Raw genomic sequence first — 24,609 nt, forward strand, 5'->3', positions numbered from 1 at the left:
ATGTACTAACGTTGAGCCATGATTGTCCTGTGCATTGTCTAGAAATATATGTGGGAGGCATTTTTATCTGCATTTGGAAGAAACTGGGCATCTGTTGCTTGTATAACTTAGCTAAGGAATTGGGTCTCTTTGATTCCAAGTTGGAGCTGCCTACTTTTGGGAAACCATCTCCATAGTGAAAATAATCCATCTGAGTATAAGAGTATGAGCCAAAAATATTAGGATGGATATTAGAAGCATCGTATCTCTCTGTGAATGTTTGTGAGCATAGAGCCAAATGTCTGGAAGCCAGAAAATTTAAGAAATTAATCATCAGAAGTAGGCAATGGAGAGCCCCCATTTTGTCATCCTAGCAATTATGTAAGGTAGCAGTCTCTAACCTTTTTGGCACCAGAGACTGGTTTCACGGAAGACAATTTTTTCACAGACAGGGGTGGGGGGAGGTGGTTTTGATATGAATCTGCAAGCAATTTAATTATTATGGTCTCTGTGCAGTCAAACTTCTCTGCTAATGAATATCCGTATTTGCAGCCATTCCCCAACACTAGCGTCACTGTCTCAGCTCCACCTCAGATCATCAGGCATTGGATTCTCAAAAAGAGCACGCATCCTAAATCCTTCACACACAGTTTACAGCAGGGTTTGCACTCCTATGAGGTTTAAAACCCCCACTGATGGGATGTGAGGCGGAGCTCAGGCAGTGATGCAGGGAAGGGGAGTGGCTGTGAATACAGATGAAGCTTCGCTCACTTGCCTGCCAGCCACTCACCTCTTGCTGTGTGGCCAGGTTCCTAACAGACCATGGTGGTACCAGTCCATGCCCTGGGCTTTGGGGACTGCAGCTATAAGGAATTTTTAACAATGCTGTACATGGGCTTATCCACCAGTACCCAGATAAGTTGAATAAGATCAATTGATTTGTCCAGTTCATTTGCAACTTCTCTTTCTAGGGTAGTTTTTGGTGTAACTCTGTATCACTTTAACCTGTAAAATAACATTTGGGAGATCTGCCTGTTTGATAAGCTAGTGAGGGGAAAACAAAACAAAACCCAAAACATCCTAAGCATTCATTAAGCATTGTTTGTTTTTAGGCAACTTTCCCACGTTGATCTAGCAGCAGATATACTAACCTTCGAATTAGATTTTGAAAGTTACCCCTATCTCTTCGTCTGAAACTTTGACGGTAACCTGTCTTATGTTCAGAACCAATTAAATTAACCCACAACCCACACCCACAGCCCCCAAGACACTAGTAGCAAGTTGCCTGTCAGAAGTTTTCCTTTGACCAGTATAGGCAAATGGTTGATGTAAAAATTTTCTACAGAGAGGTGCAAAAAAAGAAAAATAAATATACATGTTTGTAAAAAGATTAAAAATGCTTTCCCTAATAAAGGCACTCAAAAAATGTAGTGTTTTAATGTTAATGCCCTGAATTTCCTTGACCTACAATGCTAACACATCTGTGAGCCACCAGAGCATAAGATGGAGGGCTGCGCAGGGCTGTAGGTGATGATCCACAGCCAAGTTCTCTGATCACACATTACTTCCAGGTTACATCTGGGGGTTCCCGTGTAAGGTCTTACTTCTGACTGTCATTAAGGATGCCTGTGTAGAGGACACCGAGAGCCAAATGACCTCTGAGTGAGATGATTTGCAGCTTGGGGGTGGACCCTTGGGCAACTCATCCTCGGGGGTTAGTCCCGGAGAGCCGGAGCCAGTGGCAAGCCTTAAGCACACAGTCATTGTCTAACACTCCCCTCGCCTGTCACTGCAGTCTCAATAAATAGCTACTGCGGAGGTTGCTCGGGGCTACCCTGCACTTAAGGTTAGCTAAGGTTAGCCCACCTCTTGCAAGCTTGTACTTCTAATCTGTGTCACACCTGTTTCCTTCCTTCAGCGATGGGGACAGGGCCTTAGGGGTCGTGACATGCCTGCTTTCCATTTTGCTTTTATTCTGGAGGAAAAATATTCAACCACCTAACAGATAATAGCATCCAACTTTTTTCTTCATTTCACTCTTTCTTTTCCTTAAGAGTATTTAAACCAGCAACTCTGAGGAGTATCACCGCACTTTTGTTTATTGACACTCTTAGCAAACACGTGACAATTCATCTCAACCCCATTATCCTATTCTCAGAGTACTGTGCTCAGATCCACACGGACTCAAACCTATTTGCTTTATGGATCTGAGACCCAGAAGGTCAAGTGCTCTGCTACCACCAAGCACAATACTACAGTCACTCTCTATTTCTAATTTTGAAAGCCTGTACTTAGAGGGGAAAAAAAAAAGAAAAAAAACAAACCACCTTTACATGATTTCTTTATAACTCAGTGGTACGTATTGCTCATTAACTACAGATGCTCCATAAAAATGAAATTTACTACTTCAAGAGATTCATCATTGTCACTTTTTCACTATCAATCACATGACATTTTAGAGAAAAGATCACACTGAAATTATTTTTCTCCTATCAGTTCAGAATAGAAGTGGTTTCAGAGCTAAAAAAAGACAAATTTGTATCTTTAGTAGTTGATATGATTCCAGTCTTTCACCTTTAACTCTGCCTCTTGGACTTTGTTTACATCTGTGTATCAAAATTAACCCATAAACTGGAAAATTGTTTCATTTGAAAGCCAGTCTTCGAGACAACTGCTTATCTTCTAAATGTCTCTTTACTACCTTTATGAACGCCTTTGGAATTCCACAAACCATACAACGTTAACAAACTTACCTATTTAACCACTATGATTTCAAATGGCAAAGACCCCACAAAAGGACTCTCAAGTTTCTAACTTACATTCTCCATTTCTCAAGAACATACACATTTTCATCATAGAAAGGTTGAACATTTCAAGTGACAAAGGAGAAAACACAATGACCATCCCCTCCAGTCCCATGCCAAAGACAATAACTATTAACAATACAGGACATTCTTTTTCTTTCTTTCTTTCTTTTGAGATAGAGTCTCACTCTTTCACCCTGTCTAGCTCACAGCAACCTCAGACTCCTGGGTTCAAGTGATCCTCTTGCCTCAGCCTCCCAAGTAGCTGGGACTATAGGCACCCATCATAACACAAATTCATTTTTCTATTTTTAGTAGAGGTGGGATCTTGCTCTTGCTCATGCTGGTCTTGAGCTCCTGAGCTCAAGCAATCCATCCCCCTTGGCCTCTCAGAGTGCTGGGATTACGGGCATGAGCCACCACACCCGGCCTGGTGCCTTCTCATTGTCTTCTTTTCCTCATTGGAGTTTTTACATTGTGGGCCAAACCTGTCCTCCTCCTGAATTTGTTATCTCAGTAAATAAAACGTTACCCACTTGGGCTCACCCAGAAACGATGGCATCAACCTTAACCTTGTCATCTTCTCTGTAATGAAAGGCTTTCTGATGACATCTCCTTAACAACTTGTAGATCCAGCTCATTCCTTCCTTCCTGTTGTACTTACACTGAATTCAGCCACATCATCACTCAGCTGATTATTGCAACACATCCCAGTGGTCTCCCTGCCTCTATCTTCCTCTACAATCCATTCTTTAGATGTCAATCAGAATAATTTTCTCTAAAATCAAAGCCAATCATGTAACTCTTCCTTGCAAACTCTTTTGAGTGGCTCCCAATGTGCTGGAAATAAAGTTCATCCTCCCTGGCATAGTTTATGAAGCCATTCACAATCTGGCTCCTTCTCGGGCTTTATCTTTTACCCCCTGTATGTGCCCCAGCCATGCTTTATTACTAGTAGGTTAGAGAACACCTTTTCCTACATTGCTTGGAGCAACTTCCCTATTTGCTTATCTGTCTAGCTCCTGCTTCTGCTCCCACCTAGATGTCACTTTTTCTAGGAGTCTTAGTCTGTTGCTTATAACAGAATACCTAAAACAAGGTAATTTATAAAGAAATGCAATTTATTTTTTACACTTCTGAAGGCTGAGAAGTCCACTGCTGAGGGGGTCACTTTTGGTGGGGACCCTCTTGCTGACAGTGACTTTCTGTAGAGTCCCGGGTAGCACAAGGTATGAATCACATGGTGACAGGGCTGAATGTGCTAGCTCAGGTCTCTTCCTTTCATAAAGCCACCAGGCCTATCCCATGATAATTCATTATCCCATTAATCTATAAGTAGTTTAATCCACTCATGAGGGCTCTCATGTCTTAAAGGGCCCACCCGTCAATATTGCCACATTGGTCATTTCCTATTTGAGCAAGGTGTTGGAAATGATGCTAAATAAATCTAAACTTCAATGAACTCAAATCATGATGCAAACATCTCACATCTTACCACGTAAGACGTGGATACAATAGTATATTTTCTTCATTATTATGAATTTAGAGGAAACAAAGAATAAGGATGCATCAAGGTGAGGTCTCTGGAGTAAGCTATGGAGTCACAAATCATATCCTTTACAGAGCTGCCTCATTACACTTCTGCACATTCAGTGAGAATAAGCCTCTGTGCATCTCAACAATAAGAAGACATGGTACCCAACACCTGCCACTGGAACATTATCCTGCATATAAGATGAGATATTCAACTACGTATCTGCGAAGAGATCGTTTAGGATAGCAAAACTTTCCTTCGTAGACTAAATAGGATAATTTTTATACAACTCCTCCTGCTTGTGGACAGCAGCTACAAACATGGTCAAAATCATGTCAAAGGAAAATGTTATACAAATCTTTCTGGGATAACAACTACAGGACTATTTTACTCCATGCTGCATGAAATTTAATACTCTAGGGCGAAGCCTGGCCCCTGTAGAGTGCGAGATATTTGCTAGAGGTAAACTTACCACGTGTAGATAATCTGTCCTCTGGGGTAAGTGTAGAGTATAATGTAGCAGTCACCACCATAGAATTCACCATATGAGTTTTGGTCAATTTTGATCCTACCATTGTTTTCTACACGCCAAATCTGAAAGAAATGGAATACATAATACCAAATTAAAATTTTCTTTTTCTTTTTCTTTTTTTTTTGAGACAGAGTTTCAGTTTGGCACCCTTGGTAGAGTGCCATGGCATTATAGCTCACAGAAACCTCAAACTCTTGGGCTCAAGCGATTCTCTTGTCTCAGCCTCCCCAGTAGCTGGGACTACAGGCGCCTGCCACAATGTCCAGCTATTTTTAGAAATGGGGTCTCGAACTTGCTCAGGCTGGTCTCATACCTGTGAGCTCAGGCAATCCACCCATCTTGGCCTCCCAGAGTGCTAGGATTACAGGTGCGAGCCACTGCATCCGGCCCTCAAATTAAAATTTTCTTAATCTAGTAATACTTATCATAAGCTTTAAATAATTTTTGTCTCAAATCTAACATTAAACAATTTTTTAATTATTTTGTTAACTAGTTTACAGATCAAGTAAGACAAAGGAGTTTTTTCAATTTGTGGACTTTTTAAGTACTTCTGTATTTCTTTGGCTTCCACTACAGTATTTAGTTCTGAGGCTATTGATTAATAAATACCTATCGTTTGATCCATCAGTGAAAATAATTTAACATTCTAATGGAATAAAGAACTCCAATACTTAGCTCAGAAATATATATCGACTTTATAGAAAAATGTTTTCATCGGTTGTGAAATAATGTTTTTCTTTTTCTCTGTGCTTTAATATATGAGACTATTATTTTCCCAGGTGAGAGTTGGTAAACTGTGAACAAATAACAAAGATATTGCACTAGACAGAATGAGTCCCCCCAAGATTGATGTTGAAATCCTAACCACCAATGCAGTGTGTTAGGGAACAGGGCCTTTGGGAGATAAGAAGGTCACACGGGTGGAGTCCTCACAGCGGGATTAGTATCCTGACAATCAGAGACCTCTCTAGTTCCTTTTCCACCATGTGAAAAAAAACAGAAAGAAAAAAAATTGTCTATGAACGAAGAAATGTACCACCACCAAGCACTGACCCCATCAAAACCGTGACCTTGGACTTGCTAGCCTCCACAGCCGTGAGAAACGTACATTTGTTGCTTAGGTCTGTAGTTCACGGTGTTTTTGGTATAGCAGCCTGAACAGGCTAAGGCAGATGCCAGTAGCATGACTTCTATTTTTAAAAGGCACAATCCATGCATAAGATTGAAAAGACATAATGAGGGATAAAAGCAGGAAAAACCACATTTATTCTACTTCATCATCTTCATCACAGATTAAATATCCTCCAATCCAAGTTAAAAAGATAAGAGTTGTAGATGAAACAGGAGAGCAACAAATGAGTGAGAGGCTGTGAGGCATGGCATGTGCACACCGTACACACATCCCCCTCTCCTGCCTGGGTCCTGGCTGGGGCAGGGCAAATCCTCTGCTTTGAAATTTGGTGAGGAGCATGTGGAGAAAAGCAGTGCGGTGCTCTCAGAAAGAAGTCTTCCAACACCATCCCAGTAAGTGGAAGAGAAAAGGCAGAACAGCCTCCCTACACCCAAGAGCCTAGAGCCTCCCAATTTCAGTAGCCCAAAGGTGGCACAGGAGGACTCCTCAGGATATTATAGCCTGAGACGGAGATTCCCACTGAGGCATAGCTGATGCCAGGAGCCCAGCCTGCCATGAAGGCTTTCTGACGGTGCTGCCAGTGCTGAGCTCCAGAATGGATGTCTGAGAGGGACCCAGAAAGGATGTCTGAGCAGGACAGAGAAAGGATGTCTGAGCAGGACACAGATCCAGAACACTGGCAACGTTCTCCCTTGGCATGTCCCATCCCCAAATCCCTGAGCAGCTTAATCACCCTCCTATCTTTGAAAAGAGGAAAAATTATTTCCCAAATTCATGACCATATAGTGTGAGCATTGTGTTAAGACCCAAGAATTAAGAGATAAAATATTTAAGTACTGTTCTCAATGAACTGATGAGAGAAATCCATAAGTAAATGAACAATTCTGTGGCACTTACATATGATAAATTCTGTGAAAAATATCATTATTGGTTGAGCATGAAGAACAATAATTTCAGCTCTGAGGAAAGCCCTCCTGGAAGGGGTGTGGCTTGTGAGTTAACTGAGTTGCCAAGGAGGAGCGGGGACACTGGCCGGACACAGAGGAGAAGAGTTGAAGCTGAGAGGAGGGCAAAGGCCACCTCCCAGGAGGCCTCGCAGGCCCCACTGAAGATGAATGTTTCCAGGAAGGCTGTGGGGACCCATCAGAATATTTAAAAACAGAGGGTGACATCACCCAGTTCTCATTAAGTCAGAAGATTCAAGAGTGGACTGAGCATGATTTAAAGAGAATGATTATGGCATTTTCAGTAATTTCTATCTAAAATGGAATAACCAACAAACTCAGTCCTAATGCTCTACAAATACCTGTGATTTTAGCACACACATATGCCCAAATTGCTTTCACGGATACCCCCAGTGTGTGGGGTGAGGTGAAACTGAGGGTGGATGGTGCATTTGAAGCAGTACATCCTTACTGAACAATCCCAAACAGGGACTTTTCCAAAAAAAGAACAGCTCTCCACCACAAAACAAAAGGGCTAGGTTCCACATCAGATCTCCAAGATGATAATTAGGTCATCTTGCACAAATGTAACTTCCTGGGATCTCAACGTACACATCTGTAAAATGGGGATGAAGGTCACATAACATCTTTTCCACCTTTAAATCCCTTGTTAGTATCTCGTCTTAGACCATCTTTTTGCTATGCAAAATTCACATTTTAAATGTTCATAGTTTCCTGAAATTATATTTCTACATAAACTGGGATAAATGGGCTTGATAAAAGAAAGAGAAACAGGTAAATACCTCCACTTTGCCAGAGCCATCATCCACCATATTGTGCTGGGCTGCCATCTGAGGAGAACTGTGTAATTTTGAGGCATCAAATGGAATTTGTTCTACTCGAGCCACTTTCTCTGTGACACAGACTTTTCCAAAGCCATCACTTTGATCTTTATCTCTCCAGTCCTTAAAGAACTGTTTGAAGATTGGTGTTTCACCTCCTTCTGGAAGAACCTGAATCTGAAATTTAAAATAATGATGATAATAAACAGAAAAATAAAAGATTGAGAGAAAATATGGATCTAGTAATGGGGAAAGTCACAAGGAAAGGGAAAGATTATCTCGGTCTTTACGATTATAGATGTAAAACTTAGAAGCTACGAAGCATGTTTTTTCCCCAAAGTTAATCGCCACTCAATTTGAATGTTTGAAATAAAGATAAAGTTATTTCATATGTTATCACTGCAGTCAAATAAGTTTGTCTTTATATGTTAGGTTTACAAGAGATCTGTGACCTATTAGAAATTATCTCATTGTGACAGGGCATAAACATGAAGAAAGTCGATGAGGCTGAGAGATTCCAGAAAGGAAAAGAGTCATTAGCGGGTGTCCAAGTTGATGTTGATGAAGACAAATATTATCTGGGTCTGCACAACTCGCTCTAAGGAACAACTGATAAGTGCTCTTAGTTAATTCAACTGTATTTACTATCTGCAATGAAAGACTATGGAGGAAGTAAATGGTTAGGTGACCCTGTGGAAGGACTGATGGGTCTCCAGTTTCTGCAAAATTCTATCCTCCACACGGATACGATACTAGGAACATATGACATGAGACTGCACACACTCAAGTTCATATACACCCATTACCAATTTTTTTCATGAATGAATGATGTCATGAGCTCTCAAGCTTTAAATTTTTTTCTAGCCATTTCATTTCCTCACATACTTGGATATTAGTGGGATAATTCATTTGCTGCAGGAATTCTTCAGCTGTTTTCATGGCAGCCTTCCTCTCCTGGGGATTAGCATTTTTACCTAATAAATTAAAAAAAACAGAAGTTCAAAGAGAGAAGATATTATATGATTAAGGAATATTTATGTACCAAAAACCCATAATAGTAACTTAATATAAATAAAGTCATGAAAGAATAGCAAACATTTCCTACTATCTTAAATATATTTAATAAGGCAGTAATGAATGCTATTTATAAAAAGATTCTTTTTGTTGCCTAAATGCTTTTCTAAACTAAGGAAAATGACTGTATTTTATGTAAGATATTTACAGATCAATTTATGTGATTTACTCTTCTGAAGAAACATCAATAAATCTGAAATGTATGCAAGAATCTCAATGGCTTTTTTTTTTTTTTTACCTTTCCATACGAAAATTTGTTTTGCAACACCATGGTCCAAAATAAAACATTCTTCTGAAAGCAGCATAGCTATGGAAAAGGGGTTTTCTTCTGCCACAACAGTCACTTTCATGGAGCCACTTGCATCTGAAACCTAATAGAAAAACCGTGAGCCCTGTGGTTTCGTTTCAGGATGCTGGATCATTAAGGTGTTCTAAAATTAGATTATGGTAATAATTGTACAACTCTTTAAATGTAATAAAACCATCATATTTAAATATAAACCATCACTCATTTAAATGTGTGAACTCTATGGTATGTAAATTATATCTCAACCAAACTGTTTCAACAAATAAAGTCCACAAGCCCCAAATTATACCTTGAAAGGTTTTTTTTTTTTTTTAAGCCCTTTGGAATAAAAGAACTATGAATAAAAAATTAAGTTTTGACACTGTGCCTAAAACATCAGAGGGTAACAGTGATAATAAAAAAGGTTAGGGTTTATTGCAATGCTCAGATGTGCTAAATGATGAGCTTCACATGATTATTTCTTATAGAGCAATCTTTTCAAATAAGTAATAATCTTACACTCATTTTACAGGTACATACATAAAAAGTTAATGTTTAAACATTCATTCAATCAACATTTCTTGAGCGTCTACCATATGCCAGGCACTGTGTTAAGGAAAGCATTGATATAATTTATATGCAAAGATTTTTTAAAAAATTTAAGTCCTGTAATTTAAGCATAACTTTGTGTAAACTATTAAAGTAAAAATTTTCTGTAAGTTTGGAAGTGACCACAGAACTTTTTTTTTTTTTTAATTTATAGGTGGCCTTAGAAAATTGAAAGTAATATTAACATGCAGGTTAGTTGGGAGCAAGACACAATTGTAAGAGGGACTTTACCTAACAAATGCAATCAGTGTAACCTGGGGTTTCTTGTACCCTCAATGAATCAATTAAAAAAAAAAAAAACCTGAGTGGCGCCTGTGGCTCAAAGGAGTAGGGCGCTGGCCCCATATGCTGGAGGTGGCGGGTTCAAACCCAACCCCAGCCAAAAACTGCAAAAAAAAAAAAACCCATGCAGGTTAGAAGGCACTGGTTTTCAAAGGTCAGCTTCTAGGCTACAATGTAATTACCCAGGCACTTGTTAAATATGCAAATTCTAGGGCCCTACCTAGATCAGTGGTGTGGTTTTACAGCAACAGGGTGGACTTTGAATTGAAAGCACCCCATGCTGGGCATGGTGGCTCACACCTGGAATCCTAGCACTCTGGGAGGCAGAGGCAGGAGGACTGCTTGAGCTCAAAAGAGACCAGCAGGTGCAAGACCGAGACCTCATCTCTACTCAAAATAGAAAAACTAGCGGGGCTTTGTGGCATGCCTCTTGTAGACTCAGCAACTCGGGAGACTAAGGCAAGAGGATCATTTGAGGCCAAGAGTGTGAGGTTGCTGTGAGCTATGACACCACCGTACTCTACTGAGGGCGACAAAGTGAACTCTGTCTCAAAAAAATAAATAAATAAAATAGTTCCACAAGTGGTTCTGACTTCCAGTCTTGTCTTGCAACCCCAGATTTTCAAACAGATTTATTGCTTTAGATGTTTGCAATACATTCTTGTTCCACTAGAGGGAGCGATAATTCAGGATTAGCATTTTCCCTCTTAACAATATTTCTTCGGTCTGTAATGCTGCCCAGAAGGAGAATAGTTCTGATTAGTGATGCAATATTAAAATTATCAGTATTAGTAGAAATTCAGAGGGTGCCAAAAAATGTATACACATTTTAAAAAAGGAAAAAACTGTATTAAAATTGTAATCTACAATATATACTGATAACATTTGCTATCTTATATATTGTATCTTGTATCTCTTGTAATTGCAGAAGTCAAACATGACTTGAGTATTACAATTTTAACACAGAATTGCAGATATAATTTCTTCCTTTTACAGAGTAGAAAACTACTGAATTCTGCAAGGAGATTAAGACCTACTCTCAGTCAAAGAAATTTGCAGGGGGCGGGAGCACCTAAAAAGCCTATTGTGGCAGTCTCCTTCAGTGGTTATGTCTTGTGGCTTTGGGTACTATCATTTTAAAAGAAATCACAAAATTATAGAGTTGTAAGAAACCTGAGTAATCATCTAATATAATCTTTCTCTCTCTGTGTCTATTTTTTTTTTCCAGGTAAGAAAACTAACACTCAGAATGGTTATGTCTTGCCCAAGGTCACACAGCCAGTCATTTTCCAAGGCCCTGACATAGAAGAAAGTTTGCCAAAGGTCAGGACAGGGCTGTTTTGCCATTTCCTTCTACCTGTTTGGTTTGATAGCTTCACCCACCTGAAAGCAAGGGTTGTAATATATGAAGCCTTCTTATGACTAAATAGGATGTTCTAAATATGGTGAAGATTTTATGATCTGATGAAAAATGTATAAAAACATTTTAGGCTGGGTGATTCAAAAAAGAATTCATAAGAAAAAGTTTACAAAATATTTTACTCTATGAAAGAAACATTGCTTTCCATATATCAAAATATATTGTTGCAAATTAGCACAGCAATAATGTATAATTTTATGTAAGTCATAGCAATAAATTCACTTATTTGTTGTTTTTAATTAAAATAATGAAAGTATCAACTGTAGCAAAGATAGTCTCTCCTGAAATAGGCCTCCCTGAATACATCCAGTTCAGCAGAAACAATAGAATGCATTAGCAGTAAACTCACCATGTAAAGTTTAGCCATTTTCCTATTATTTATGTCTGCTATTATGTCATCATCATTGTCTTCATCTCGAAGCTCTGGCTTTTTCCCTAAAACCTGGAAAAAAGTGAACAACAGATGACAGATAAAGACTTCTCATTAAAGGATGCAGAGGTTAAAAAGTAGTAAAAATTCTTACCTTTATAAAGACATCAATTATAAAATGTTTGCAATTAAAATTATCAGGCTGAAAAATTTCTCATCAGTATATACAATGTAGGCTTTTCCCCATGGGTCAAATCAATCCATGGCATTAAGTAAACAGGCACGGAGTCAGCTGTGAATTTCTAAGAAAGCAAAATCCCAAATTTGAAGACTACGTGTCCGTATTATTGAAAAATAGCAGGGACTAATTAAAATATGAATTCAAAATTCAATTCTACACAAGAATTTTTTTCCATGACCTCTGATTCTAGAAATAATCTATAGGTTTTACTAATTTATTATTATAAAGACTTGGATCTAATACTATTTGAAGGTAAAATGCTGTTATTATTGACATATATAGAATAGATAAAATGCAAGTTCTTGATGACATAATCATGCCTTGTTTCCTGCAATATCCTTGGCACTTAGAACAGGGCTTGAGACATACTAGATGCTCCAAGAGTATTTGTCAGATGAACGAATAAATGTGTTTATCTATTCCTTGCAAATATGATGCAATCCAAAAGTTCAAGTAGAGGGTTTGGTAAAAAACACATTTGATTCTGCTATGAATTTCTTTATATTACAATGACAACAAATATGTCTAGAAGCACTTTAATCAGTTAATTAAATTAATTAATACAAACACCATGGAATGTTAAAATCGGGGTAAAATATAAACTTATTCTAAACAATGTGATTATAGATATGAATTCTGGTTCAGAAAATGAAAAGAGGTGTTCATCTAGATGCAAAAATATTTAACAGACAATGAATTCCTTGCCTAATGTGTTTCATACTCAGTACTCCTTAAAATATATTACATAAAAATAGGTGTGCACTGCTAGATATAAGACAATAAAAATGTATATAAACTCATCCAAGTACAAGTGCAATCCTGAGTTTACACATGCACCAGAGAATTGACCACCTCTGGGAACATGCCTATCTTTTCATTTCCAGTGTAATCAGTAAAACATTTTAATTGCTGTACATGTTAAAAGACAGTATTAAAGGGTTTTTTTTGTTGTTGTTGTTAAAAGTAGGCTCAAATCCAAAATTAAAACACTTGTAACCAAAACCTTTTTTTTTTAAATGCTTTCACTTTTTTACATTTTTTAAAAACATTTTTATTTTGGTAAAAGTATACATAGCTTATAAGAGCCGTCAAAGGTCTCCTCATAAACCCTTTTGAAATTCTACTCCAATCAAGACAGTTTGGAATAAACAGTTTGGGTTTAGGACATACCTAATACTGGAAAGTCTCCCAGCAGGCCATCTAAGTCTGGGATTTGGGGCATGCTCTAACTTTTAATTTTCAGACAACAATTTCTATATCAACCAGCTGTCTTAATTGGTCTCTCAAAGGACCAGAGCTAAGTTGGAAATTGAACCTCAGGGACTTACTGAAAACAGGCTTAACTTCAAGGCAGGGGAATGCTAAGTATCCTGTGGTATCTCTAAGGGTCATTTTAAAATACAGTTCGACAAATAAGCATTTACCAAACACCTCACTGGTATATAAAAAAGCTTCCAACCACTTTGCCCAACCCTTAACGACTTTACATCTGCCTAGAAAAAGCAAAACAATTAAATATGTTCACTTTATCAACTATGCCATACATTTTCATCTTTGATGACATAAACTATAAAGACAACATTTAGGATCATGCCTAAATTTAAAACATTTTCATTTTAGCATTTCAGCAGTAAGTCCACATGATTAGCTTTTAGCAATCCTTTGTATGGGAAATAACATATATTTTGATAATTTAAAGGGGTAAGAAAACAGAGAAGCCTTATTTGAGAGTGCTCTATAAAACATTCATCTATTGCTCTAGCAGCAATCTGTCATTCAAGCTTGGAATTCCTCTTTCATTCACGTATGTCCTGTAAGTTTTCATTTAAAACCATCTTTGTTATCTAATACGCTACAATAAACTTATTAGCTACAAAAACAGCCATTTTCAGTTCTCAGTTTGTGTCAATGTATCTCTGTTCTCTTCACATTACTTAAAATCATGTGCTCAGTTGAGTACTTCTCTTCCACTTTGAATCTCTCTTTAAATTCTATTTTTTTATGGTAATGATTAGAGTCGTGGACTCCGTTATTGAGACCCTGGAGAAAGCCCTCGTCTCTCTTGCCTTGGGTGGCAGCTACTCCTGTCAGTTTCATCCTGCGCTTGGTCTCACCCCATATTTTTATCCTAATAGTTATCCTGTTCCCTCGCTTAAAGGCCCCTTATTTCATATTACTCCCATGTTTCAAGAATGTGACTCCAGATCAAGGATATCTTGCCATTTGTAACAGCACAGATGAACCTGTAGGGCATCATTCCAAGTGAAATAAGCCAGACACAGAAAGACAAAATACTATGTGACTTGACTAATATGTGGATTCCAAAATAGTCCAACTCATGGGGACAGTCCTGGAATGGTGGTTACTACGCATTGTGGAGCAAGGAAAAAGTGTTGGTGAAAGGGTACTACACTTATACAATGAATACATTCTGGGGACTGAAGGGACAGCATACTGGCTGTAGTTACTAATAAACTTGAAGTTTGCTAGAGTGTAGATCTTAAATATTCCCACCACCACACACACAAAATGTGAGGTGATGAATGTTAGCTTCATTATGGTAATCATTTCACAATTTAACCCATACCAAAATGCCACATTGTTCACCTTAAATATATACAATTTTTATTTGTCAATCATACCTTAGTAAAGGTTAAAAATTGAAAAGATTTATATCTTATGTCTTTACGTAACTTCTGAGTAACTTGATAAAATGCAGATTCCCACTGTCAGCAATTGTCAATAAATAGGTCTAGAATGAGGCCCAGGAATCTGCAATCCAGATTATTCTAAATTGGGCGCTAACGTACGGAGCCAAGACTCCTCTATCTGAAGGTGCTCTATCCTGATTATTTTTCATCGTGCTCTACCTAGCACGCTCTCTAATTGGACTGACACTCGCAGTGTCTCCTGTGGGAACCATGCTTCTTTCTTCCCCTGGGCTTCACCTAATGTTGGAGGTAACTTCTGTCTAGGTTGACTGGGTGTAACAGAAGCAAACTGAGCACTATTCTTAGGTCAGTTTAGCTAATTATAATTAACAGAGTAACAGCGCTTGTTGATGTCAACCATGATATGGGTACAAGGACAAAATGACGCGTGGTCAGTAACATAACGGGAATTTTAGCAATCTAAGACACTGTTCCCAGTACATTAAAGAGCGTGGATATTTATGAAAATGCAACTTAGTTCTCAACTTAAATAGATCTTTTCTGCTGCTTACTCTCTGCTGTCAACAGGAGTTCAATTCAAAATAAATATGAAGAAATTTACATTAATGAGAGCTATTTATATTATGTTTATATAATTCTAGTTTATAGAATTACATAATAATTGCATAATAATATACATTCTAGTTTCAGATTCACAAACTCCTAGCTTCAGAATTTCTGAGTTCTCATGACCCGTATCAGTACAACCTTTGGTGGATTTCTTTCCCCCACATAACCCAGGATGACCTTATCTTACTTTACCTTATCTTACCTTTCTCCTTCTCTCCCTCCTCCCTCCACTCCCTTCCTGCATCCCTCCCTTCCTTCCTTTCTTTTTTAGACAGAGTTTTACTCTTTCCCCCTCTGTAGAGTGTCAGGTGTCACAGCTCACAGCAACCTCAAACTCTTGGGCTCAAGCGATCCTCTTGCCTCAGCCTCCCAAGTAGCCGAAAGTACAGGCACCTGCCACCAGGCCGAGCTAGTTTTTTTTTTTTTTTTTTTTTAGTAGAGATAGGGTCTTGCTGTCTTGCTCAGGCTGGTCTCCCAAGCTCAAGCAATCCACCTGCCTCCCAGATTGCTAGGATTACAGGCATGAGCCACTGTGCCCAGCCCAGGCTCACTTTTTCTTTTGAAACTGAAGCAGACCTTTGTGGAAATCAGTTTTTAAAGAAAGAGCCAGGCAGTTTAAAAATCTGCTGTATCCTCTTAATTCTTAGTCTTCACAGTACGTGCATCTGTTTTTATCTATTTATTTTTCACCTTTGAGTCAACTTTGAGTCAACTCCACCTAGTTTGGATGCAAAATTGCACCATTTACACTCTCTCATTCTCAAGACAGGGTTTCCATCCTTTTACAGAAATGTCAAGATATTTGGCAACTTCAGCATAAGCATGTGAAGTGCATCATAGCAAAAGGACAACAATATGAGGATGATGCCTGACGCAAAGTTCCACGGCACTTTCATCAAAAATGTGCCAAGCTGGTATCAAGTCCTACAGTCATTTAATGCTTTACGTCTTATGTGCTTCCCACGGCAACTTTGAGAGATGGGCAGGACCAGTATCACGACTACCTCAGCTTCATGGACAAAGAAAACGAGGCTGAGAGAATTAGGAATTTTGCTTTAAATCTATGCCGCATAGTATTTAAGCCAAGATATAAATCCCACGCCTTCTAACTCCTACTTTGGTGTTCTTCATATAGAAAATGAGGCATTCTATTCTTCTTATCGTAATCATTTTGGGGTGGATGGCTCTGCTTCTATTTTCACTACGAACAGAGTAAGCTCTCAGGTTCTAAGAGAGAACATTTCAATTATTAAATTAAAAATTTAATACCTAATTTCCTGTCCCTACCTGAAAAATAATCAGTAAATTATAAGCATATGGAGAATAGAAATTGTGAAAGTGAATATTTCCTTGCTGTTACAGCATATTTACTTGCACAAGGCATTGTATGCCTTAGGTGAGACAAATATTTGATAATAAGGAAGCTCCACAGAGATATAAAAAGCCGGGCAATTCTGAGGAAAGCTGTGGTTCACTGGCCAGCTCCACCTCATCTAGGTGTGAGGTTCCCGCATTCACTCTGCTGTTCTCTCACAATGATCAGAGATGGGCTTCCCTCCCCTTAAAACACCTTTTCCCTGTACTGATAAACTAAGTAAAGGGTAATTCAGTATACCAAATCGTGGGTAATAGTTTTTTAGAGAAGAGAAACCATGTTACAGACATGTCCGAATGAGAGGACTAAGTGAACTGGGAGTCCGCAAGAGATTTAATTAGTTAATTCTCTAGAACAGTGGTATCCCAGAGAACATGATAACATGTTCTATATCTGTGCTGTCCAAAAAAGTTGTCACTAGTCATCTGTAGCTACTGAGCACCTGAAATGTGGCTGGTGCAATGAACTGAATTTTATATTTTCTGTAATTTAAATTAATTTATATTTAACCTCAAACAGTCACATATGTCTTGAGAATGCCAAATGGACAGTGCAACTCTAGAGGACTCAGGGAATGTTGTGGCCTTGGACTTGGAGAATTTATTGTGATGCAAGACTGATCTTTGATACAACTGTAACATTAACTGATCAGAGATTAGATTTAGAGGGTCACATTTACAAGGAAGTTAATTCATAAATTGCTGTTATGGGATATTAACTTACAAATTACTGTCACATACAAAGTTACACATTTCTGTAATTGTTACTGTACAAATTACTGTAACATGGAAAGTTGCACAAGTTATTAAAATATATAAGTTACAAGGCCAATTTATTAAATTATAGCGATTGTTTTCTCGGTTAGAACCATCTGGGCAGATATAAAAAAAAAGGCCAAAGTCTGAATCCTGTCTCTGGAGACTCTGATTTACTCATTCTGATTGAAGCCTAAGCATTGCATATTTTAAAAGACCTCTGGGCCTGGTCTGGTGATATGACTAAAGTGCTCAGCTAACCTGGTTCATCCACCTCAACCATCAGGACAGGCATACCAAACATTTCTGAGGTTCTCATTAGCTTCCCAGGCCACAACTGCCCTGGGAAAATTGTCAGGATCTGCTGGTCTGAAAGCTACCTTGGGACAGGTAAAGATATTAAGATATCTTCTTTTGGGGGGGGATCACCAATTTTCTTTTCTATCAGACCTTAAACCCACTTTGGACATTTATAGCTGAGAAATGCTTGAACGGACACAACATTTGCCTTTCAAGTTTCCTAATTTCTGTGCATCCCCCCTGTGTGTTTGACATCACTTGGAAGGATCAATCAGCCTGACCTGGGTGGAGTCCAAAAGCTTCTATGATCTTTTTTCCACATGTACAATGGCTTAATTTTTATCAATCAATCATTATGATGATTAAGGGAAATAATGTAGGTGAAGTGATATGTAGTGATATGTAAGTGAATGTAGGGAAATAATGTAGGTGTAGTGATTGTTATAATTACCAATACATAGTTGGAATTCAACAAATGTGAGCTCCTGCACCCTTTCTTTCCCTTACGTACATAGTCAAACTTCGCCCTGGTCAAAGCACGGTTCTCCCTCTTTCCCGTGACCCTGCATGTCGCTGTTCTGGTGCTTTAAAAAATGACTTCACTGTTGGACTTCTTGCCACACACCTCATGGACTTGCACTTTCTTGTTATTTGTTTATACCTCAATCTAATGATTTCATTAAGCCAGCTATGTGTCTTTATAGTGTAGCCTTGTCAAAGTGTCTATTTTAGATTTAAAACTACAAATTGAATATAGAGCTGTATATTCCTCTCCAACCAACACCTAAAGAATAGTCAATCAGCAAGGAATTCAGAGAGGAAGGATTAGGACAGGATGGACCTTCCCTTCTTCGAGGTTTATCCACAGCAGTGGTATGTATGATGCCATCAGTCCTTGGTTAAAAAATCAATTCTCTGATCCTCCCACGTTTCCCAGTTTTATCCTCCCTGTACTCGTGTACATATGACCTTATTTTGGTGAAGTGGGTTGTATCTGTTTAGTAAGGTTTATTTATGGAGTATCTGTGATATTCCAGCATCATGGGAGAGGGCTGGGGCAAAAATAGTTAACAAGTTAGCTTCGGTCGCTACTTGTAGTGAGTTGACTTTCAGTGCAGAATTTTACCCATTGGCTTTGCTGTAACAGAATACCACAGACTGGTAATTTAGAAACAAAAGAAATACATTTCTCACATTCTGAAGCCTGAGAAGTCCAATATCAAGGTCCCGGCATCTAGGAAGAATCTTCTTGCTGCCTCAGCTCATGGCAGAAGGCAGAAGGACAAGAGAGAGAAAAAGAGAGCAAGAGAGGGTAAGTTTTTATAAAAAATCCATTGCAGGCCAGGCACAGTGGCTCATGCTATAATCCTAGCACTCCGGGAGGCTGAGGCAAGAAGATCACTTGAGCTCAGGAGTTCAAGACCACACTAAGCAAGGGCAAGACCCCATTTCTACTGAAAAAAAAAAAAAATAGAAAACTTAGCCAGGCATTGTGGTGGGCACCTGTATTCCTAGCCACTGGGGAGGCTCAGGCAGGAGGACTGCTTGAACCCAGGAGTTTCAGGTTGCTGTGAGCCAGGCTGACATCATGGCATTCTAGCTTGAGCAACATGGTGAGATTCTGTCTCAAAAAACTAAATAAATAAAATAAACCCACTCTCATAAGAACTAACCCATGCCTGTGACAAGGTAAACCAAATCACCTCTTATTAGGCCCCACGTCTGAGCACTGTGAGATGCTGATTCCCCACCATGTCTCTGGTGATGTTCTTAGTCTCAGTAACTTCTTTTTGTTGTTGTTGCAGCTTGGCCGTGGCTGGGTTTGAACCCGCCACCCTCCGTATATGGGGCCAGTGCCCTACCCACTGAGCCACGGGCATCACCCTAGTCTCAGTAACTTCTTGCTCAGCTCATTTTTACCAACAGTGAAGATTACCACAGGAAAACCTTTATGAATATATATATACGCGTGTGTACATATATATATTTCAAAATAATATAACTATAAAATTGTGATGCTTTAGATACCTCTGCAAACATAACAGCAATTCTAATAATAACTAATAAATCTAATAATTGATTTGCATGAATACTTTCAATATAACCCAACTCCAACACACTGTGATTCTTGGCTCTGGAAAAACAGTATTTAGAACCACAATCCAGATGGCCTCTGTTTTAGGAGTTCCTTTTAAAATATGAGCATATCTCTTCATGATATTAAACAAATAACAATTATAAAAATATAAAATCAATACTAAGGAAATGTGAATTGCTGAATCTTGAAGACTCAATCTTTTCATATCTAGGCATGGCTAATTCATAGCATAACATGTAAGAGGAAACTAATATAATATTTTGCAAAATAATTTACAAAATAAAGGCAAGGAATGGTGAATTGCTGAATCAGAGATGTGTCCCTTCGATATTTGAATTTGCCTAGTTATTAACAAAAAGAATAAGAAGAAATTGGCCTAAAATTAATGAACAAAATAGTCTTTGACTGTTAGTTGTTTATATGCTATCACTATTATTATAATGAGGAACACTTAAACAAGAGAGAATTAAAACCTGCTAGTCTAGTTAAATGTTAGTATTAGTTTATCAATTCAAATATTCACTTTGTCGGGCAAAGATCGTCCTTCTCCTCTGTACTACTCACGAAGTCCATTTATCTGTCTTGGCACTGCATTTTCCTGTTTACCTTTCCTATCAAAATGCCCTCATTTCACCTGCAAGCTAAAGAGAAAACTACCTCATTTAGAAATGATTGCCAAGTGCCATTAGTTTGGACTGATTATATAAAAGTGCAAAAGTGGTATCTCATCTGTGAGGTTACAAGTCTTCATGTTGAACTTTGGTTTGACAAAGAGGAAGATTATATGAAATATTATCACTTTATTGCAACATATGGTTAACTATGCTGTTACTGTATGTTTTTCTTATCTTTCTTTTTTTTTTTTTTTTTTTGAGACAGAGCCTCAAGCTGTCACCCTGGGTAGAATGCCATGTCATTATAGCTCATAGCAACCTCCAACTCCTCGGCTCAAGCAATTCTCTTGCCTCAGCCTCCCAAGTAGCTGGGACTATAGGCACCCACCATAACGCTCGGCTATTTTTTGTTGTTGTTGTTGTTGCAGTTGTCATTGTTGTTTGGCAGGCCCGGGCTGGATTCGAACCTGCCAGCTCTGGTATATGTGGCTGGTGCCTAACCCGCTTGAGCTACAAGTGCCGAGCCTCTTTCTTCATAATATTTCAACTTCTTTCACTGGATGAATTGATGAGGAAGGAAATAGGTAACTAAACTAAGTCTAGAAATCCAAATAACAGGTTTATTAAATTAAATGACAATAAATAAATAATACCTCGAGCAGTGACTAGCAAACGGTAAGCCGTCCATAAACGGTAGACACAGGTAGCTACAGCCACTACCGCATTCTAGGAAGCATCATAATCTTGTGGCCTGCATGACTTGGCACTATACTTCTTTGGATTTCATGTATGTACCAAGTATCATTGCCATAAAGCAAAATGAAGAAAATGGTTTAATTACAACATAACACAGGGAAGAAAGGAAAAGAAGCCTTTTTGCTGGAATCTCTTATACTTTGTCTTTCCTCTATATACAATGTAGCCTCAGGAATAAAGTGGCAAATATAAAGGAACAGAGTGGCAAATATTTTTCCCCTAACATAAACATTTTTGAATGGTAAACCTGTAAGTGCACCCCTTCGTGGCTCCATGTGGCTTTCAGAGTAATGTTATTTCAATCAGATAACAAATACCAATGAGCATCTCCTATGTGCCAGGCACCATGCTACACGTACCTGGGACTCCAAAATATTTAAGGCAGTGATTGTTCCATTTCCCAAGAACTTACAAAAAGTCTCAGAAAAGCACACACAGAAACGTGTACTTCTCTGACAAAACTTTTTCTGTTGTCTCAATATCTAAGTGCTTACTGTGCCTACTAACAAAAAAAAAAAAAAATTAAAATAAACCTCAGACAACTCAAATTTCCATTCTTCCTTACAGAGTACAGAGTTTTGACTAACAATGAAATAAATGACAGGGCAATGAAATATAGTATACTGGGTGATGTTTTGTGTGGGTATCACAAACTCACAACACAATCTTAAGTCTTAATTTAAGGAGCCCAAACAACCACGCTCTTTCTTTAATGCTAATGGCAATGTGATTTTTATTCTTACTTACATTATTTTTTTGTAATGTTTTAGACACTTTTAAAAACACTGTACACATTCCCAAATGGTGGTGAGGAAGACTCTCACAACAGCTCCCCGTTAGTACTTCATCAGTTGGTTTGATACTGTCCTCAACAGTCAAATGGGGGATGATTTATCTAGTTTAAGATCATGCCCCAGAAATAAAGTTCCTCACACTTTATGTGGCATCGTTTCAACATAATCATGCCTGCTTTAAATGTACAATAATATTTTAGCTAAAAGATTAAAATGTGAACCCATGTAAGTCTAGTAAATTTAGAACTGTATGATGAATCAAAGCATTTTCACAGAGATACTTAATGGAATGTTGACAAAATTCTAAATTTCCCAATCCCAATTTGATTTCTTTCTTAACCTTTTACTTTGCGTGCGGAAATGTATGAATGTTCCAAAGCTTAAATTATTAAAATTTCAAAATCATTTCTATTTATATATATTTACATTGTATTAGATCTTCAGAAGTCATTAGCAATGCGTACCGCCTTTGATGTTAAGTTTTAGGTAAGAAAAGGCAAATAGATACGGTAATTTCAACAACAAAGCGCTGCATCTGTATAGTTTCTAGGAGTTCACCACCGAACACATTCACTTTTTTTTTAAGTCTTAATTTTTATTACCCCAAAAAAGCTTCATTTTCTTATTGAGCTTTCTGACTCTGTGCTTGTGCCTTCAACACTTTCACAACAATTTTCTGCTCCTCAGTAAAGAAAGCGCACTTGACCCTGTCACGAACGCATGTGGCACACATGGAACCACCATAGGCCCTGCCGAGATGTTTTTTTGTTTCAGATAGCCTCATGAGAACTTTGGGTCTCACAGCGCGAACCCCTCTAAGTCTGCATGGGCACACGCCACGTGCAGATTTGGGTGCTTTCCTAACCTTCCTGGTATAAAGGTAAATAATTCTATTACCAGGGGTTCGGGACAGCCTGGTTTTGTTAGAGGCTGTATTGTAGGAAAGGCTACGATGGTTTGTCAAACGCTGCACCATTCTGAGTGCCTCTAGACAGTGTCCCCAGAAGAGGAAAAAAGCACCTTCACTTTTAACCCAGAGCAGTGGCAGCTCAACAGTTTCCAAAGAGGCAGGACTCGGGCTGCGAGCGAGACCCAGCAGAGTGGCCAAGGCCAGTGGGCAGCAGCATTACGCTGTGCTAGCCTGTGAGAAAAGAACTGGACTTTTGTGATTGCTGCACCCTAAATGGGGAGGTGATCTTGACCTGAGATGAAGGTCAGATGACATGCATTTTTATTCGCAGAACGACACCAGCTACATTATTTCTTACTGTCTAACTGCTTCTGTACTACATGCTCTCTGTGTAATATGTGGGACAGTATTGCACTAAATATAAACATAAGGAAGAATTCATTAGTTTCTAAGATTATTATTTTCCAAGAGATTAGTTGTAACTACCAGAAGAAAGAAGACTAGCAGAATTTGAGAATTATCCTTTTTAATACTAACTGCTCATCTGTGTAAATGTAAAATCTAAAAACTTCTTTTAATCTATGGCATAACTTTGTTTAAAATTTTTAAAGTGATACTATCCTCTAGGAGACAAGAATACAAATAGGATGGGTTTCTGGTACCACATATTTCACAGTTAACTGTCCTGATGGTCAAATTATTAATGAGCAATGAGTTAGAGCTGGGAGGGCTTCACAACTATGAAAGCAGTGCCTGTCCCTAGACACCTGAGTAGCACTGACAAGACATGAACTGTGCGCGGCAGGATACTCTGGGGAATACAGTTGATATTTTATTCATTGTTTAAGTAGATTTTGTAAATTATCTGTAAAAGATAATTGAAGAACTATTTTCACTATTCAATTCTAGTTTTTTTTGTTTGTTTTTCTTGTTTCTGTTTTTGTTTTTTTGAGACAGAGCCTCAACTCTACCCTGGGTAGAGTGCCATGGTGTCACAGCTCACAGCAACCTCCAACTCCTGGGCTCAAGCGATTCTCCTGCCTCCGCCTCCCAAGGAGCTGGAACTACAGGCGTCCGCCACAACGCCTGGCTATTTTTTGGTTGCAGCCGTCATTGTTGTTTGGCGGGCCCGGGCTGGATTCGAACCCGCCAGCTCAGATGTATGTGGCTGGCACCTTAGCCACTTGAGCCACAGGTGCAGAGCCTCACTATTCTATTTTAGTTTTTACTAAGGTGCCTAGGTCAGCACATCATAAGTATCCAGTCACCTTGCCAAGAGAATGACTGAATACATTCTTTTCAAGTGTCAACTATGATCTATAACAATAAGAGGAACACAATTCCTCTATTGGGACTTTTTTAGAGGTTAATTTAGCATATTTGCTATTATCATTCAGTCCATAAAATATTATTTCTACCTGAGAAGCCTTCCAGCCAATGGTGGTATCATTCAGACCAGGTTCTCTGGCCTTTGAAGACCCCCATGGTCTATTCACACTCTTTCTGTTTTTTAGCACATGCTTATTTATTTAACCAGACAATAAAGTAGATAGTCTTTAAACTTTCTTCAGAACTCAATAAACTCAGTGGTCAATAAACTTATTAACAGAGAGAAAATATGATACGATAATTTTATTTTTTTGGTCTAGAATCCAAAACCATGATTGCCTAATGACT

General features: G+C 38.4%; 2 protein-coding genes across 2 annotated transcripts in view; both read right to left on the bottom strand.

Annotated features, from left to right (window-relative positions):
• Positions 1–24,609, bottom strand: part of SCIN (scinderin) — an 88,337-nt gene that overhangs the window by 28,736 nt on the left and 34,992 nt on the right. The window contains exons 5-9 of the mRNA XM_053609508.1: positions 11,788–11,880; positions 9,080–9,212; positions 8,653–8,741; positions 7,729–7,944; positions 4,790–4,911 (exon numbers count right to left, since the gene is read on the bottom strand). Of these exons, the coding sequence (XP_053465483.1) occupies positions 4,790–4,911; positions 7,729–7,944; positions 8,653–8,741; positions 9,080–9,212; positions 11,788–11,880 (653 nt within the window). The remainder of the gene's footprint in view (positions 1–4,789; positions 4,912–7,728; positions 7,945–8,652; positions 8,742–9,079; positions 9,213–11,787; positions 11,881–24,609) is intronic.
• Positions 22,645–22,998, bottom strand: LOC128598755 (60S ribosomal protein L34-like). The gene has a single exon (XM_053609514.1). The coding sequence runs from the start codon at positions 22,996–22,998 to the stop codon at positions 22,645–22,647; it is 354 nt and encodes a 117-aa protein (XP_053465489.1).

The sequence above is a fragment of the Nycticebus coucang genome, chromosome 11 (assembly GCF_027406575.1).
Source record: "Nycticebus coucang isolate mNycCou1 chromosome 11, mNycCou1.pri, whole genome shotgun sequence".
Taxonomy (NCBI): Eukaryota; Metazoa; Chordata; class Mammalia; order Primates; family Lorisidae; genus Nycticebus; species Nycticebus coucang.

Excerpts from the sequence above, each read along its gene's own strand:
- LOC128598755 (XM_053609514.1), bottom strand. The coding sequence starts at position 22,998 with ATGGTGCAGCGTTTGACAAACCATCGTAGCCTTTCCTACAATACAGCC.